The sequence below is a fragment of the Cannabis sativa genome, chromosome 5, assembly GCF_029168945.1.
Source record: "Cannabis sativa cultivar Pink pepper isolate KNU-18-1 chromosome 5, ASM2916894v1, whole genome shotgun sequence".
Taxonomy (NCBI): domain Eukaryota; kingdom Viridiplantae; phylum Streptophyta; class Magnoliopsida; order Rosales; family Cannabaceae; genus Cannabis; species Cannabis sativa.
The window spans coordinates 5,190,992-5,204,855 of record NC_083605.1 but is presented as its reverse complement, the minus strand read 5'-3'; the positions used below and the strand labels follow the sequence as shown (position 1 = coordinate 5,204,855).

At 29.1% G+C, this 13,864-nt stretch overlaps 1 protein-coding gene across 4 annotated transcripts; it reads right to left on the bottom strand.

The window, feature by feature from the left end:
• Positions 1-561: 561 nt before the first annotated feature.
• LOC115716589 (spermine synthase) lies at positions 562-5,253 on the bottom strand. 4 transcript variants are annotated; one of them, XM_030645419.2, is made up of 11 exons: positions 5,072-5,253; positions 3,864-4,078; positions 3,661-3,711; positions 3,254-3,330; positions 3,017-3,139; positions 2,201-2,305; positions 2,028-2,100; positions 1,734-1,805; positions 1,306-1,501; positions 1,059-1,188; positions 562-931 (listed from the first exon to the last, which is right to left on the bottom strand). In XM_030645419.2, the coding sequence occupies exons 2-11, from the start codon at positions 4,045-4,047 to the stop codon at positions 848-850; spliced, it is 1,095 nt and encodes a 364-aa protein (XP_030501279.2). In that variant the 5' UTR covers positions 4,048-4,078; positions 5,072-5,253; the 3' UTR covers positions 562-847. The 4 variants fall into 4 exon arrangements, with proteins under 4 accessions (XP_030501279.2, XP_060971294.1, XP_060971295.1 ...); XM_061115311.1 differs by having other exon boundaries at positions 5,068-5,239; XM_061115312.1 differs by having other exon boundaries at positions 3,661-3,705; positions 5,068-5,231.
• Between the last annotated feature and the right edge of the window lie 8,611 nt (positions 5,254-13,864).

The window sequence follows — 13,864 nt, the reverse complement described above, 5'->3', positions numbered from 1 at the left end:
TTTACTGTTTTAGTGATTGTTTATGTACTAAACCATGCTTCCTAGACTTTATATCTACCAAATCATGTCCCTCAGACTTTGATATGTATTAAATCATGTCCCCTGAACTTTCATCCATGTTAGAATTTTTTTACTAAAATTAAACAAGAGTCCTTAAATCTAACAATCTCAATAGTTCAGAAAAAAATTTTAACGGCCAAAAAAAATGATGAGCTTCGAAGAGATTTGCTGTGAATGCTATTTCTGAGGCATGGATGCGTTCCCTTCAAAGAAGGCATTTGGGGTGTTGTTAGGCGAAAATTGAGAGGGGCAACTGCGTGTCTTAATTAATGTAGAGATTTTATTAAATGTTTAAATCATTTGAAGGAAATAATTAACCCTAAACCCTAATTAATTATTTCCTTCGAAATTTTTATTAATACATACTAATTAAGATTTTATTAAATGTTTAAATCATATATAGGTTAAATTATTTTTTTAAGGAAATAATTAACAAATTAGTATTGTGTGGTTGGTTGTGCATGATAACAAAACGTCCAGTTTTTCCAAAAGAGAAAATTGTTTAACATTACAATCCAAATTTATTGGTTTGAAAACAATGACCTTTTTAAGTTCCTGGATATTACATAATTATTATTCATAAATGACCAAATCATGTCCGAATAGAAAGTTACGAAAATAAAGCATAACATCCACACTTACAAATCATAATGACACAAACCATAATTTTACAATAGATATCAATAATAGGCAACAAGTAGCTCAACATCCCATCTACAGTTTCATTTATAGTGTACTAACCTACATTCAATACACACTTCTAATTTCAATAATCGGTGAAACCAATTCACCGAGCCGGGGTTGGACTATCACCAAGTAAGCTCACCTCCCTCTTCACAAACGTTGGCAAGGCAAACGCGGCTCTGTGCACCTATCAAACAGACAAAGCCTTGTTTTACTCAACAGTCATCTATCGTTGAAATCAACAGGCGGGCGGCCCCTAAATTGAAAAATTATAGCGTCTAAGGTACAAGATATAAAGAGTAACGATTTCTCACCTCTGAGTTATAGAACTTAAGTTCTCTTTTATGTTTGACAGCTCCTTCTAGCTTTTCAATAGGATTGACTGGATTCTTGAAATCAACGGGTGGCCCCTCGGTCGAGCATATTAGAAAACCTATGACACCACTGCATAACAAGTGGTAAGAATGCCTGAATTATTTTACTCAACAGTAGTATAACAGATTAATAATGATAATTACAGAGATGACTGAAGATTGAGGAGATTATAATAAAAGGCGATACCTTGGGTAGGTGGGAACACTTGTCCATGCATAATGAACTGAACCTTTAAACATGTCCCGGCAAACAGAAATCATGTCTTGAATAAGATGTGTATGAAGCCAGAAACTTTCCGCCATGTTGCAGAGAACACCACCAGGCCTTAATGCTTTAGCTATTGTCTCAAAAAATGGTTTCTCAACAAGCTCTTGAGCAGGACCTAAAACAGAGGGGATCTCAAATCATTTAGTAACTACTCCATTATCTTTAAGAAATTAAAACTATACAGCATTGCAAGAAGCTATGACAGTGTTCTACTTTCCTTTTGTAAATGTAGAGTAATAACAAAAGACAATCTAGGCCAAGTTATAAGTTGATGAATTTAGAAAGAACATTCAAGTTAATGCCAAATGAAATGGAGATTACAAATAGTACAGAACAATAGAGCATACCAACAGGGTCTGATGAATCCACTATAATAGCATCATATCTCCCTTCAGGTGCATCCCTCAAAAATTTAACAGCTGTCACAATTGTAAAAAAAAAAGATTAGAGCTCTGTAATCATTTAAACAAATTTCATGTCCATGTTTACCAATGCTTAACTAACAAAGTATTTATCATTCATGTATTTTAATGAACGATCAGAAACAAGTTAAAGAAATAAAATTCGACTTTGTTTCCTACCTAATTGAAAAAAAAATTTAAAAAAATTGTTTACATAACAAAGTATTATGCTAATCATACCATCATCAATATGAAGATGGACACGAGGGTCCTCAAATCCAACAGCTAGCTCTGGAAAAAACTCCTTAGAGACCTAAACCAAGAAGAAACCAGAATAATTACTATTAGTTGGGAGGACTCCAATAGACAGGAGCAAATTAATGCATGTAGGATGTACTTGCATCACTACTCACATCAATAACCATCTTATCTATCTCACATATATCAATGTGTTCGACAGAACTGTGCCGACAAATTTCCCTAAGAACACCACCATCACCACCACCAACAACAAGAACCTGCACAGTGTAATTTAAGAGCATTTAACAAAATATGAAAAGTTGAAAAATTGGAAGGCATTCTATCAAGTGCAACAGAGAAGTCATTAATCGATACACTTCTCAAGTGCTATTTTAAGTCTAACAAACTTTCTTCAGAAATATTAGAGTTGTAAATAAATATCCAAATATATTTTACTCGGTATCTGTAACAGGATAGGTGAACAAAACGTTGCTAATGGAAGAGTTGGCACCAAAGCTATGATTAAAGTAAATTTAAAGCAGCATTTCCAACCTAAATCCTTCAGAGGTAATTCAACCGAAGATAAAAATGACTCTATTAACCTCAGATGAAGGGAAACTTAAATTGCTAGATAATGATACAAGGAAATTTATTAAACACTAATGGGAGCATACTAGAATCGACTGAAGAAGAAGAAGAAAAAAATACTCTCAGCGCTCATGCAAGTTGTCCTAATGCTGATCTTAAAAAACAAATATCTTAAAAATTAACCAAGGACAAACTTCAGCACTTAACATACCACATATTATAGATATAGTATTTTTCTTATATGGAGACACATGAATACCTAATTCCAACATGAAACCATTAGGTAATGCAAAATGACAGAGCAATATGGAACAAAAATAATCCAAAACAGAGCTGTAGCATATACCAATCTATTATTGAAATTTGCAGAAAATTAAAACCATTAGAATGGATGTAATTACAGTTTTGGGTGAGGAGATCGAACAAAGGGGAAGATGCGCAATCATCTCCTGGTAGGCACATTCATCTTTCTCAGTGAGCTGGATGATGCCATCAAGAACTAGCACTTTTCCATATGCTGAAGACTGAATAACAAGGAATTGACAATCAATAATCAGAATACAAGGTCTTAAAAAGAAGAATGAAATAGAGGAAACTTAAGCTAAACATAGTAACACTTCAGATTGAAAATGCCAAACCTCAAAAACCAGAACCTCTTGAAACTCTGACTGTCCCTTGTACAAAACACGTTCTACTTTCAGGGAATGAGCTTCTCCTGCTCAACAAGTAAATATTAAGAAAGGGTACAAAGAATAAGAATGAGAAGTATTGTGCAACGCACAAACAAGATGCATGATAGCCAGTCAAGGTGGAAAGTTGAAAACAAAAAGAAAAGAAAGCAAAGTGTGCATTTGGAGTAGGGAAAAATGTAAGTGTCTAGCCACATCAAATAATCAAAAAAGAACTATGATTTTTGAAAAAAGAAATACAACAAATATTCTAGCTATAATATTTCAATTCCATTAGTAAAAAAATACAATGTCAAAAGGAATTGATAGAATCGATCAAATGAGAGGATGCAACAACTTGTATAAGTAGTTCTTACCAGGCCACATCGGATTGTTGAAATAAACAACTTTACCAGATTTGTCTGTAACTAAGAAACAAACCAAGTGGGAGGGTCAGTTATAGCAGCATATTTAGCTAACCAAGTCGATCAAATGATTACATAGCACTTATTGCATAAGAAAATAACAAGGTTAAATTCAAACTATCAGAACAACTAATGATGAAAGAGATAATAACAACCAGATTTAGAAGCTGAGAACCACCCAGAGACAACTGTGGAATGGCATTTTGCTTCAAGTTCAGGGGCTGAAGCCTTAGCCTTTAAGCAGCAAGAAGGTATGGCCTTTTTCAAACCATTTCCATTACTCTCCTTCCCATCCATAGTCTTCTGGCATTCCAAACCTCTTCCTGCGTCGCCCGCCATAAAATATCTTTTTCTTATCTGGCTCCAGCCTCTAATATCAAAAAAAAAAAAAAAATACATGCTAAGAATCTTCACAATATAAAGACATCAATACTATTGTAAGTTGTAACACAGATAACACGTTTAGCTAGCTCATGAGAATCATATTGCACCAAATAGAAGACATGATACTATAATACATAACTACTTTCTCAAGCCTCAAAAGAAAGCAACTATATAATAAACAAGAGAAAACATGTAAACTCTATAACAGAACCAACAACACTGAAGCTCTAAGCCAAAAGTCTCGAATTTTAACCACAACAGTCCAAAAGGAAAGATTATTATTATAACAACATCCCTGCTACAGATAATTTTCATATAAATTACAAGAATCAGAAATTTAACTCGTAAAGTTAAATACCCAAAATTTATTATTATTTTTATTTTCTAAAAAAAAAACAATTTCTACTCCTTATATTGTGAAGCACGTTTTTCCAGACACTAGTGAAATCAGATTTTTGGATTATTAGCACAAAAAATACAAAGTTGCACAATCACTCCAGTAAAAGAGATCATTTTTCTTCTTCCTGTTTGGAAGAAACTGCAGTGTAAAAAGTAAAATAAAATCCAGCTAAAAATAAATATATAAATGGCACAAATAATATTACCACTCAGCATATACAGCATACCCCAAAAAAATGTATAACACAATACATTCTTTGAAATTTTGTTACTAAGAGAGCAAAGCTAGTCCAAAGAATAAAATTTCAAAACCTTCATCTGCAACTTCCATTCGGTGATCATATAAGGCTAGGGTTTTTAACCAAATAGTAAAGGTTCAAAAACAGACTAAGCCCATATACTCAAACATATTACATTGCAAATACAGAAAACGCAGAAGAAGAAAACGATTAAGGTACCAAAGAAATCACATTTATCGGTTGAACTTACAGAGTCACAAAAATCACGTATAAGGAAGAGTATGGAGACATAAATGATAAAGACCTCGCATAAACCTATAAATATATAAAGAAAAACTTGCCTGGCTTTAATGGCAGAGCGATGAAGATTTAGGGGATTCGATAAGAGTAAGCGGGAAAGAGAAGAGTTTCTTTAAAGAGAAAAAAATAATAAATAGGAAAGCCTTTCTCTGTTTAATGCCTTTCAAGCAGCTTGGTTTGGACGAAAATGGCGTCCAAAGGATTATGTATTTATAAGTGAAATTATTTGTTTTTCTAAAAAGAAAACAATTAAATAAATAAATATTTATTTTTTTTTATTTATTATTATTATTTATTATTTTTTGAATAAAAGTAAACTTTCATTAACCGAGTACAATATTACGTAATTCAGGACTTAATTGATAATTCTGAAAAGTACGACTTGGGAAAAAACAAGAGCTACACGCCAAACAATGAGCGGTTTTGTTCACAAATCGTTCAACAAACTGAATAGCAACATGACTCAAAGAAGATAAAATAATTTTGCAATCATTAACCAGTAAACCAAACTCAGACGCCATATGCAACTCACTCTGAATAGCCTGAACACAGACCAGACTATCAATTTCCAGCATAACATTTTGCCAATTATGACGTTGGATCCAGCTTAAGACTTCCTTGATCCCGATGATTTCTGCGATCTCTGGCCTAACAAGTCCCCTCCTGCTAGTAGTGAAGGCCTTGAGAACTTGACCAGCATGGTTCAGGGCTAAGCAACCCATCCCAAAACGGCTAACATCATTAAATAGAGCACCGTCAACATTGACCTTGATCTGATCAGAAACTGGTGTAGTGCAATGCACACGCGAAGACAGTCCTATCGAACTGTTAGACAACGATGTAGTAGTACGAATGTCTTTACCAATCTTACCTAATCTATCTCTTATGATAGGGAATATGCTTAGCTTTTTGAAAGGTTAATTTGTTGTGACGGTCCGACATTATTTTTAATGGGGTGAGAATGAGTGCCTTGATGATTTTATTTCGAGCAAAAAAATATTTATTATTTATTTTTTTTGAGAATTTTTTTTAGTTTGTTAAAGTAATTAATGATAAATTTATTGACATCTTTTTTTGCTTGGGTAAAGGGTTTGAAATTCACCTACCTCTTTTGAAAGAGATTAAAGAAGAAAAATTCTCCTATATACTATTTTTTAACTTTTTTTAAAAAAAATTACTATTTGGATTGTTCCGATAATTTTTATGTAAGTTGTTATATAAATTTTAGTTATAATTTAAGTTGATCCGTTAGTTGTTATGAAATTTTCACGTAGAATTTCATAAAAACATATATTAAAAAAAAATCTATTTTAAAGTATAAAAATAAAAAAATCTCATTAAAGAAATGTTTGGTCTTTAAGGGAGGTGGTGCCATTCGTGTAGTGACAACTCTTAGGTGGCGTTTGGTTGGAGATAATAAAATGGAATAGAATGAAAATAAAATAAATTTTATTTCATTCCTTTGTTTGGTTACATTTCAAAGTATTAGAATATCATTACAATGGAATAGTCTTTCTGCTATTTTGGTGGATTGACTATTTTATTTTAAAATGGAAGGAAAGATCATTCGAATGTAATATTTGAAAAAAAAAATTATTAAATTTTTTATGTATTTTAAATTTTATTACATTCTATTTCTATTTCAATTATCATTCACATTCTTATTCTTATATTTTCATTCTTCTCAATCAAATACTACCTTAATGGAACTACCAATGACTTAATTAAAATAGTTTCAGATATGAGGTCCTATAACTAATACATGGTCCCTAAATTATTAGAATGATCCAAAGGATGAAGAAGGGATCAAATTATCTAAACAATGTCAAATATAAAGAAATTGAATAATCTCAATCGTAATAAATATATTGGGCCAATGTGGGACCGATTACCTCATTTTGTGACGACAAATATTGAATTATTATACCCACAAATTTGATATATTTGTAGTCTGTTTAATAGTGCTATGAATGGTGAAACCTCTATAGTCCCCACTCATATGTCCCGGATCACTGTGATCGTGATTTGATAGCCCCAAAACACACTCACAATAGAATGGAATAAAAGCTACCTCAAATTCTCAAAAATAAAATAAAAATTAAAAATTATATATTTTTAGAATTATGATAGTACACTTAAATTAAAGAATTTGTAACTATTCTATATCATACAATTAAAAATGATCTTGATTCTCACTTGAATTTATATGTTCAAGAAGGTAGGCAATCTCATTAGGGTTTAAAGGATTTTCTTGCATTTCTTTTGGAGATTATTGCAGGATAGGAGGTTAATGCAATTTTGTGGCACTAGGAAATTCGAACTTTTCTGAATGCCTTATGCGGGGTTCTAATCCTATCTCTCAAATTCAACAAATTCTTTTTTCTTAAATATAAAACTCCTTATAAAGATAGAAAGAAACAACTTTATGTTAGACATTTATATGTATAATATAAAATATATGTATGTGTATATAATATGCGGAATAAATAAACATATACACTATATGAATATAAGGATCGAAATACCTCCAGCCATTGATTATTTGAGCATTAATCCCACATAAGCTTGATCTGCAAAAGAAACCGATTGATGTGGGTAATCGGGCTTCCTCGCTCTCTCAACTCTCTTTAGATGGATTTTGCTGTTATGAACAGAATGAGTGAGGAGCTCGGGGACCGAGACTCTATATTTATAGGTGAGATACTCCATCAGTATCTGCGCCACATTAATTGTCAGAATATTTTGACAATTAATTCAGGAAATCAAATCAGGTAATGAATATAGAAATCTGACCATATATAGAATATTACATAATTGATTTTGTCCAGATTCAATGAATATAAAATATTCATTTAACAGAAAATCAATTATTTATTTATTTCCTTAAATAGAAAATCATTTCCTTAATTAGAAAATAATTTCCATAAATAAAATATTCTAATATTCTCCCACTTGGTCAGCATTTAAACTAAAATATTCAAACCCAACGTTCCTCATTATATAATAAACATACGAATCATAGCGACATGTCCTCATTATGAATCGAGTATTATCTTCCATGTATTACAATACATTTACTATATAACAATGTACTTTATGTGGCAATGTACTTAAGCGAATAAACCCTAACCCTTATGTTTATTCAGGTCCTCTTACGATAATTTTCTCAGATGAAATTAAGGTGCACATAAATATGAAAAAATATCGAAATTAGAGTTTCATAAAATAATTTTTGGTTGTACAAATAAAAAAACTGCATATGGGTTAACTGAATCCCATATTTACTTTATGATCCTTGAATTTGTGTTGCGACATGCATTTAGTCAAGGATCTATGCGATCACCCAATTCAGTTTGCGTGATTAATGACCACTTATCACGCCTTTTTATGGCTAAATACTTAATGTCGATATGCTAGCTTCGACCAGTACTCTTAGAGTTATTAGCCATAAATATTGTAGCTGAATTTATCGCAAAATTTTCTTAATGGCCTAATGAAACTGTAATTCTGAACTCTAGGCCTACTATGAAACTCTATAATACATCATACGAGATGTATCCTCAAAACAATAAATGAATGTGACTTCTATAGTGGAAATAACAATCAAGATTCTCCACAATATAACTTACTGGTAATCTTAAGGTTGTAATAAAATATTGACTTACGTGAATAAATACAACCAGTGAAGTATGTTAGAATCTAATTGGTTAACTATATTTCCAGATGGTCAATTCATCTTAACAAATATGTATGATTATAATTTTTAGTATCTTAAAGACACCTCATCACTTTGTATGAAGAATAAAGTGGTCTTAACTTTAGTTATTCTGATACTACTTAACGATCCTGAAACAAATGTAATGCAAAGTCTTATTCAGACTCTTAGGCATACATTAGGCTTCTAAAATAGAAGCAAATGAATGTTCTTAATTTATTCTCATTCCAGACCATTTTTCAGATGCTGGTTCGAGGTGAATTTATCACACTTAAAGATAAAAGTTATATCAGATGAATAATACATAATTTTATTTAATCAGAGATGTTGTAGCTACTCTCTAATTAATTAAAATTATATATATTATTTATATTTCTTATCTCAAAATAATAATTTGAGATATGAATTATTTCAACTTATATAGAAAACTTTTATCATCATTTGCAAGTAACATATTGTCTACGTATAAAACAAATATTATTCCCACTAACCTTCTGGTATATAATTATTTCCATAATTCTCTTTTCAAACATAAAGGAAAAGATGATATAATACCAATTTGTGAGATGTTTGTTTTAATCTATAAGTAGACACTTTAAGCTTGCATATGTTCACCACTTATTAGAGGAAAATCTTTATGGCAGTCTATATACCTTCTCCTCTAGTTCACTGTTTGGAATTGATTAATGAATTAAAACAAGCAACAAATGCCAGGGTCTATAATAGAATCTTTTATAAAAACAAATGAGAATGTAAATCTCATTTATTACTGATTCTTATTTCAAAATGAACTTCTTAGCAATGAATATTCTTTTATATCTTTATGTTTCTCAATGTTGCCTAATGAATATTATTGGTGAAAAAAATTTATGCTTAATTAATGTTCTCCACCCCATTAGGCAACTTTACTAAAGATAAACTTTATTGCTCTTTAAGATATTCATTTCTTCATTCATGGCATGTTGTACTACAACTTCAATTCTTTATCATTCTATAATTTAATTTGTGTCTCAAATTAATATTGTAGTTGAACTCTTATTGTACAAAATGTAATCACTAGAAAACATTGATCTTATTGTTCTAATAAGTCATCTTAAGGATGGACCAACAAACTCTTAAAAGAGCAAATGGTTCAATATGCATGTTATTTTAGAAATTATAAGCAATTACTAAATAACATAACTTATTAGAATTTTATCAATGACTTGTAGACTATTAATGATTAGTTATGAATTATCAATAACCATTAACCTTAAGGGTTGTTGTACTAAATCATAATTAATCTAATACTTGAGGTGGAAGTTTGAGAAAATATGAATGATCTTTCTCGGAAACTAGGTTCCTAGATTGATCACTCCCACTGATCAAGTCAATTCTTAATTCCACAATTCTAGTGTTGTGAGATGGATAATAAAATATGTAACCCTTAAACCTTATAGCTTTTCAAATGAAATATGCTCATTTATGGTTTAGGGCCCAGATCTTTTCTTTGACAATTGTACTCTAACTATATATGGGTATTTATAAAATGTGTACATGTCATCAAGTCGGTTTTCAACCTTATCACAACTCAAAATATATTTGAGAAACAACTTTGGTTAGAACACGATTCGATATGTACACCCCATTGTTGAGTATCAATAGACAAAGATTTAAGAAAGATTGGAGTTTGCTATGTAGGCTCCACCCCATGTCCAAAAAAAACTTAGTTTCTTAAATCTGTTACACACTATAATTTGGGTGTACCAAGCATATGTATCGGGCAATGAATCCATGCTTTTAAAGAAACTTTACAAATAGACTGGGAGTTTATCCATACTCACGAATTTTAATGTAGTATTCTCCATTTTATATTTGATCTCACTATCTTAATATGCAAATGCACCATTTCTCTACTTAAGATTTAAATGTCTTTGAAACATATAAATCTATACTTTTGTAGAAAAAATTATTTATGTGAGTAATCGTTAAAAAAGGAGATGCAAAATTTGAGTCCATGTCTTCAAAATTAATTGACTTGTATGATTTTTAATATGATAGAATTCTAGTATGCACCGATTTTGACTTATTGGAATACATATTCTTAATGAAATTCACACAAGTTCTAAATAAAGTTAGTAAAATCAAGTGTAATGAATATCCCCACCATTTACTAACATTTATTCTATTTATGGAGATATGTTCCATAATCTTTGGTGCTATAATGTAGAAGAATTCTTATTAATAACACATTTCTTATTGTCAGATTGAACTTGCATATCTTTATGAGTGACATCATTTGTAGTAAAGACCTCTAAATGTGTCTAAATCAAGTTTCAATAGAATCTTGGAACATAAAGGTCTTTGCCAATTTTAAAACAAAGCCACTACTATATTGCTTGTTCCTTAAACTTCTAAATGTGACAACTTATCTTGTCTGTGGATAAGATTTGCTCACAGTTACTGACTTTCTTAGGTTTATTTGTAAACCTTGCAAGAAATTATGAATGTGGAATAACAATCTAAAATAATCCACTATGTGTTAATAATCACATTAACTATATTAGAATGAATTCATACACAATAAATTAAAATTTATTGGTGATAATAAAGTGTGATTTATTTTTCTTAATTATACAGTAAAAACTGTACATTTTAGATTAATTTATCAGAATAAATTTTTGGAAATTTCTACTGGTATGGAAGAAATTCATGAATAGTGATGTAATAAAATTACATATATAGTTTTGAGGTTTAAATGAATCATGTTTTTACCAATGAATAAACATGCTTACATATGAAATCTTATTAAACAAAAATTGCCTGTGGGCTAAATTTTTAATTTAATAAGATTAGATTTAGATGTAGATTATGATAGATTTACACAATTTATGAAAAACACAAAGTTTAATATTTCTATCTCAATGAAAGGTATGAAACACTTAATTATTTATAAATGTTTCAAAATATTATACTTTATGATAAAATTATTAAATTAAATCTACATAATTTCCTGTGGGATAAATTAAGAGAATTTAATTTAACATATTAATTATGTAAATATAATAAAAGCCCTGTAGGGTAAGATTATTATGTTCACATAATTCATGTCCATTATGTGATCTTGATCCACTTAATGTATATAATTTTATATAATTAAGGATGCTGTGGCTACTCCCTAATTATTTAAAATTATGTGGTTCACTAGACACCAAAGTATAAACTGAAGATTAAAATTTTACTAAATCCAAAATAGCCTGTGGGCTAAATTTTAAATTTAATAAAATTAGATGAACTTTATGATAGATTTAATTAAACAATTAGTTTTGGAAAATGAAGGTTTATTATCTATCTTTAATTAAATTTGTGATAACACTATTAAAATTAAATCCCCATAACTCCCTGTGGGGTAAATTAAGAGAATTTAATTTAACATATTATCCTAATTAATTATACAAATATAATAAAATCCCTGTGGGGTAAAATTATTATACCTATATAATTAATTACAAGTTATGTCCATTAAGGTGAATTTTAATTAATGTATAATTTTATACAAATAAGGATGCTGTGGCTACTCCCTAATTATATAAAATTATATGGTTCACTATGACATTAGGTATTGGGCTCTACCTAAAAGTAATTTCGTTATTAACATAGTAGACAATCACTGAGATTAATGCTCCTAGTGTGGTCGTCCGAAGATCATTAAAAACCGTTCTAGATATGAGCATTTGTCCCAAATTCATGTTTTCTTATGTCAAACCACAAAATTACTTACATTTTATTCATATTTTATTCATTTTATGAAGTTTTATGAATATTTTATGAATAATTTTATGAAGTTTTATGAAACTTAATGTGCTAGATAAAATATTCAACCTATCTTAATGTTTGAACATTTCTAAATATATCTAGCACTATAAAACAAATTTATGTATAGCATTTAAATCATACAAATCAAAATTAATTGTATTAAAAATAAATTTTCCAAATAAATACAAATTAAAACAATTATTGTATGATAATATATTAAATGCTTAATTCCATGATATGTAATTAATTATGCATTTATAACCATATAATATCTTAATTATTTGTACTAATAATTAATTTGTATAAATAAGGTAAATATACAAATTAGTACAATTAATTATATGAAATCAATTAAATGCAAAATTAAAGAATATACTTAATGGCAGATTATCAATTAATTTAATCAATAAATTACTTGATTGGTAAATAAATATAATAATTGCGCACTTAATTGTAGAATAATTAAATATTCACATTCTTAAAATATCACAATTATTGTAATTACATGTAAAAATAAAGCATGTAATTAATTTACCAAATTAAAAAATTTCCATAATAATTGATTACTAAATAACATATAATATATGAAGATATATGTTAAATAAGAATGGAAAGTTAAACAAATGTAATTTAATTGACTAAATCAACAAAAATAAGGAAATAAAATAAAATTCCAAAAATAAATCAAAGTAACAAAATTTCGGAATTTTTCTTAAATTTTTCTTAATTTTCCCTTTTTTTTTTTTTTTTTTTTGAAAAACTGCCATGAAAAACAACACCGATGACCAAAATTCATGAAACCAATTCCAAAATGATCTAAATGAATAAATTAAGAGATCCATATTGATTTCAAGCATCGAAAACACGTAAAAATGTAGACTTTAATTTCATAAAAAAATTCTTTCGGGTCCAATCGTGTTCTTAAGAGAATTTTTTCAGTTTTCAGATGGGTTTTAAATCCTTTTTATTCATAAAATCGATCTAAAATATTGTATGAATATAGTAATGAATAGAGGATTTAAAATAAATACCGAAAATGAAAACGGAAAAATTATAGACCGAAAAATAAAACTTTCATGTATATATATACTCGTATACAATGTATATATACTGCATAAAATCATCATTAATGTATGAAAGAGAGTATTACATACAATTTTATGCAACAAAAATATGAAAGCATTGAGTATTATACATAAACATATATATTTAAAAATTATATGTATACACACAGTATATGAATATAAATATGAATGTGCATATATATATTTGAACATATAGATTATGAAATATTAATATAAAAGTATATATATAAATATGAATA

Excerpts from the sequence above, each read along its gene's own strand:
- LOC115716589 (XM_030645419.2), bottom strand. The coding sequence starts at position 4,047 with ATGGCGGGCGACGCAGGAAGAGGTTTGGAATGCCAGAAGACTATGGAT. Across the intron at positions 3,331-3,660 it reads CAACAATCCGATGTGGCCTG|GAGAAGCTCATTCCCTGAAA; the intron begins GTAAGAACTACT and ends CTTGTTGAGCAG. Across the intron at positions 932-1,058 it reads TTAAGTTCTATAACTCAGAG|GTGCACAGAGCCGCGTTTGC; the intron begins GTGAGAAATCGT and ends TCTGTTTGATAG.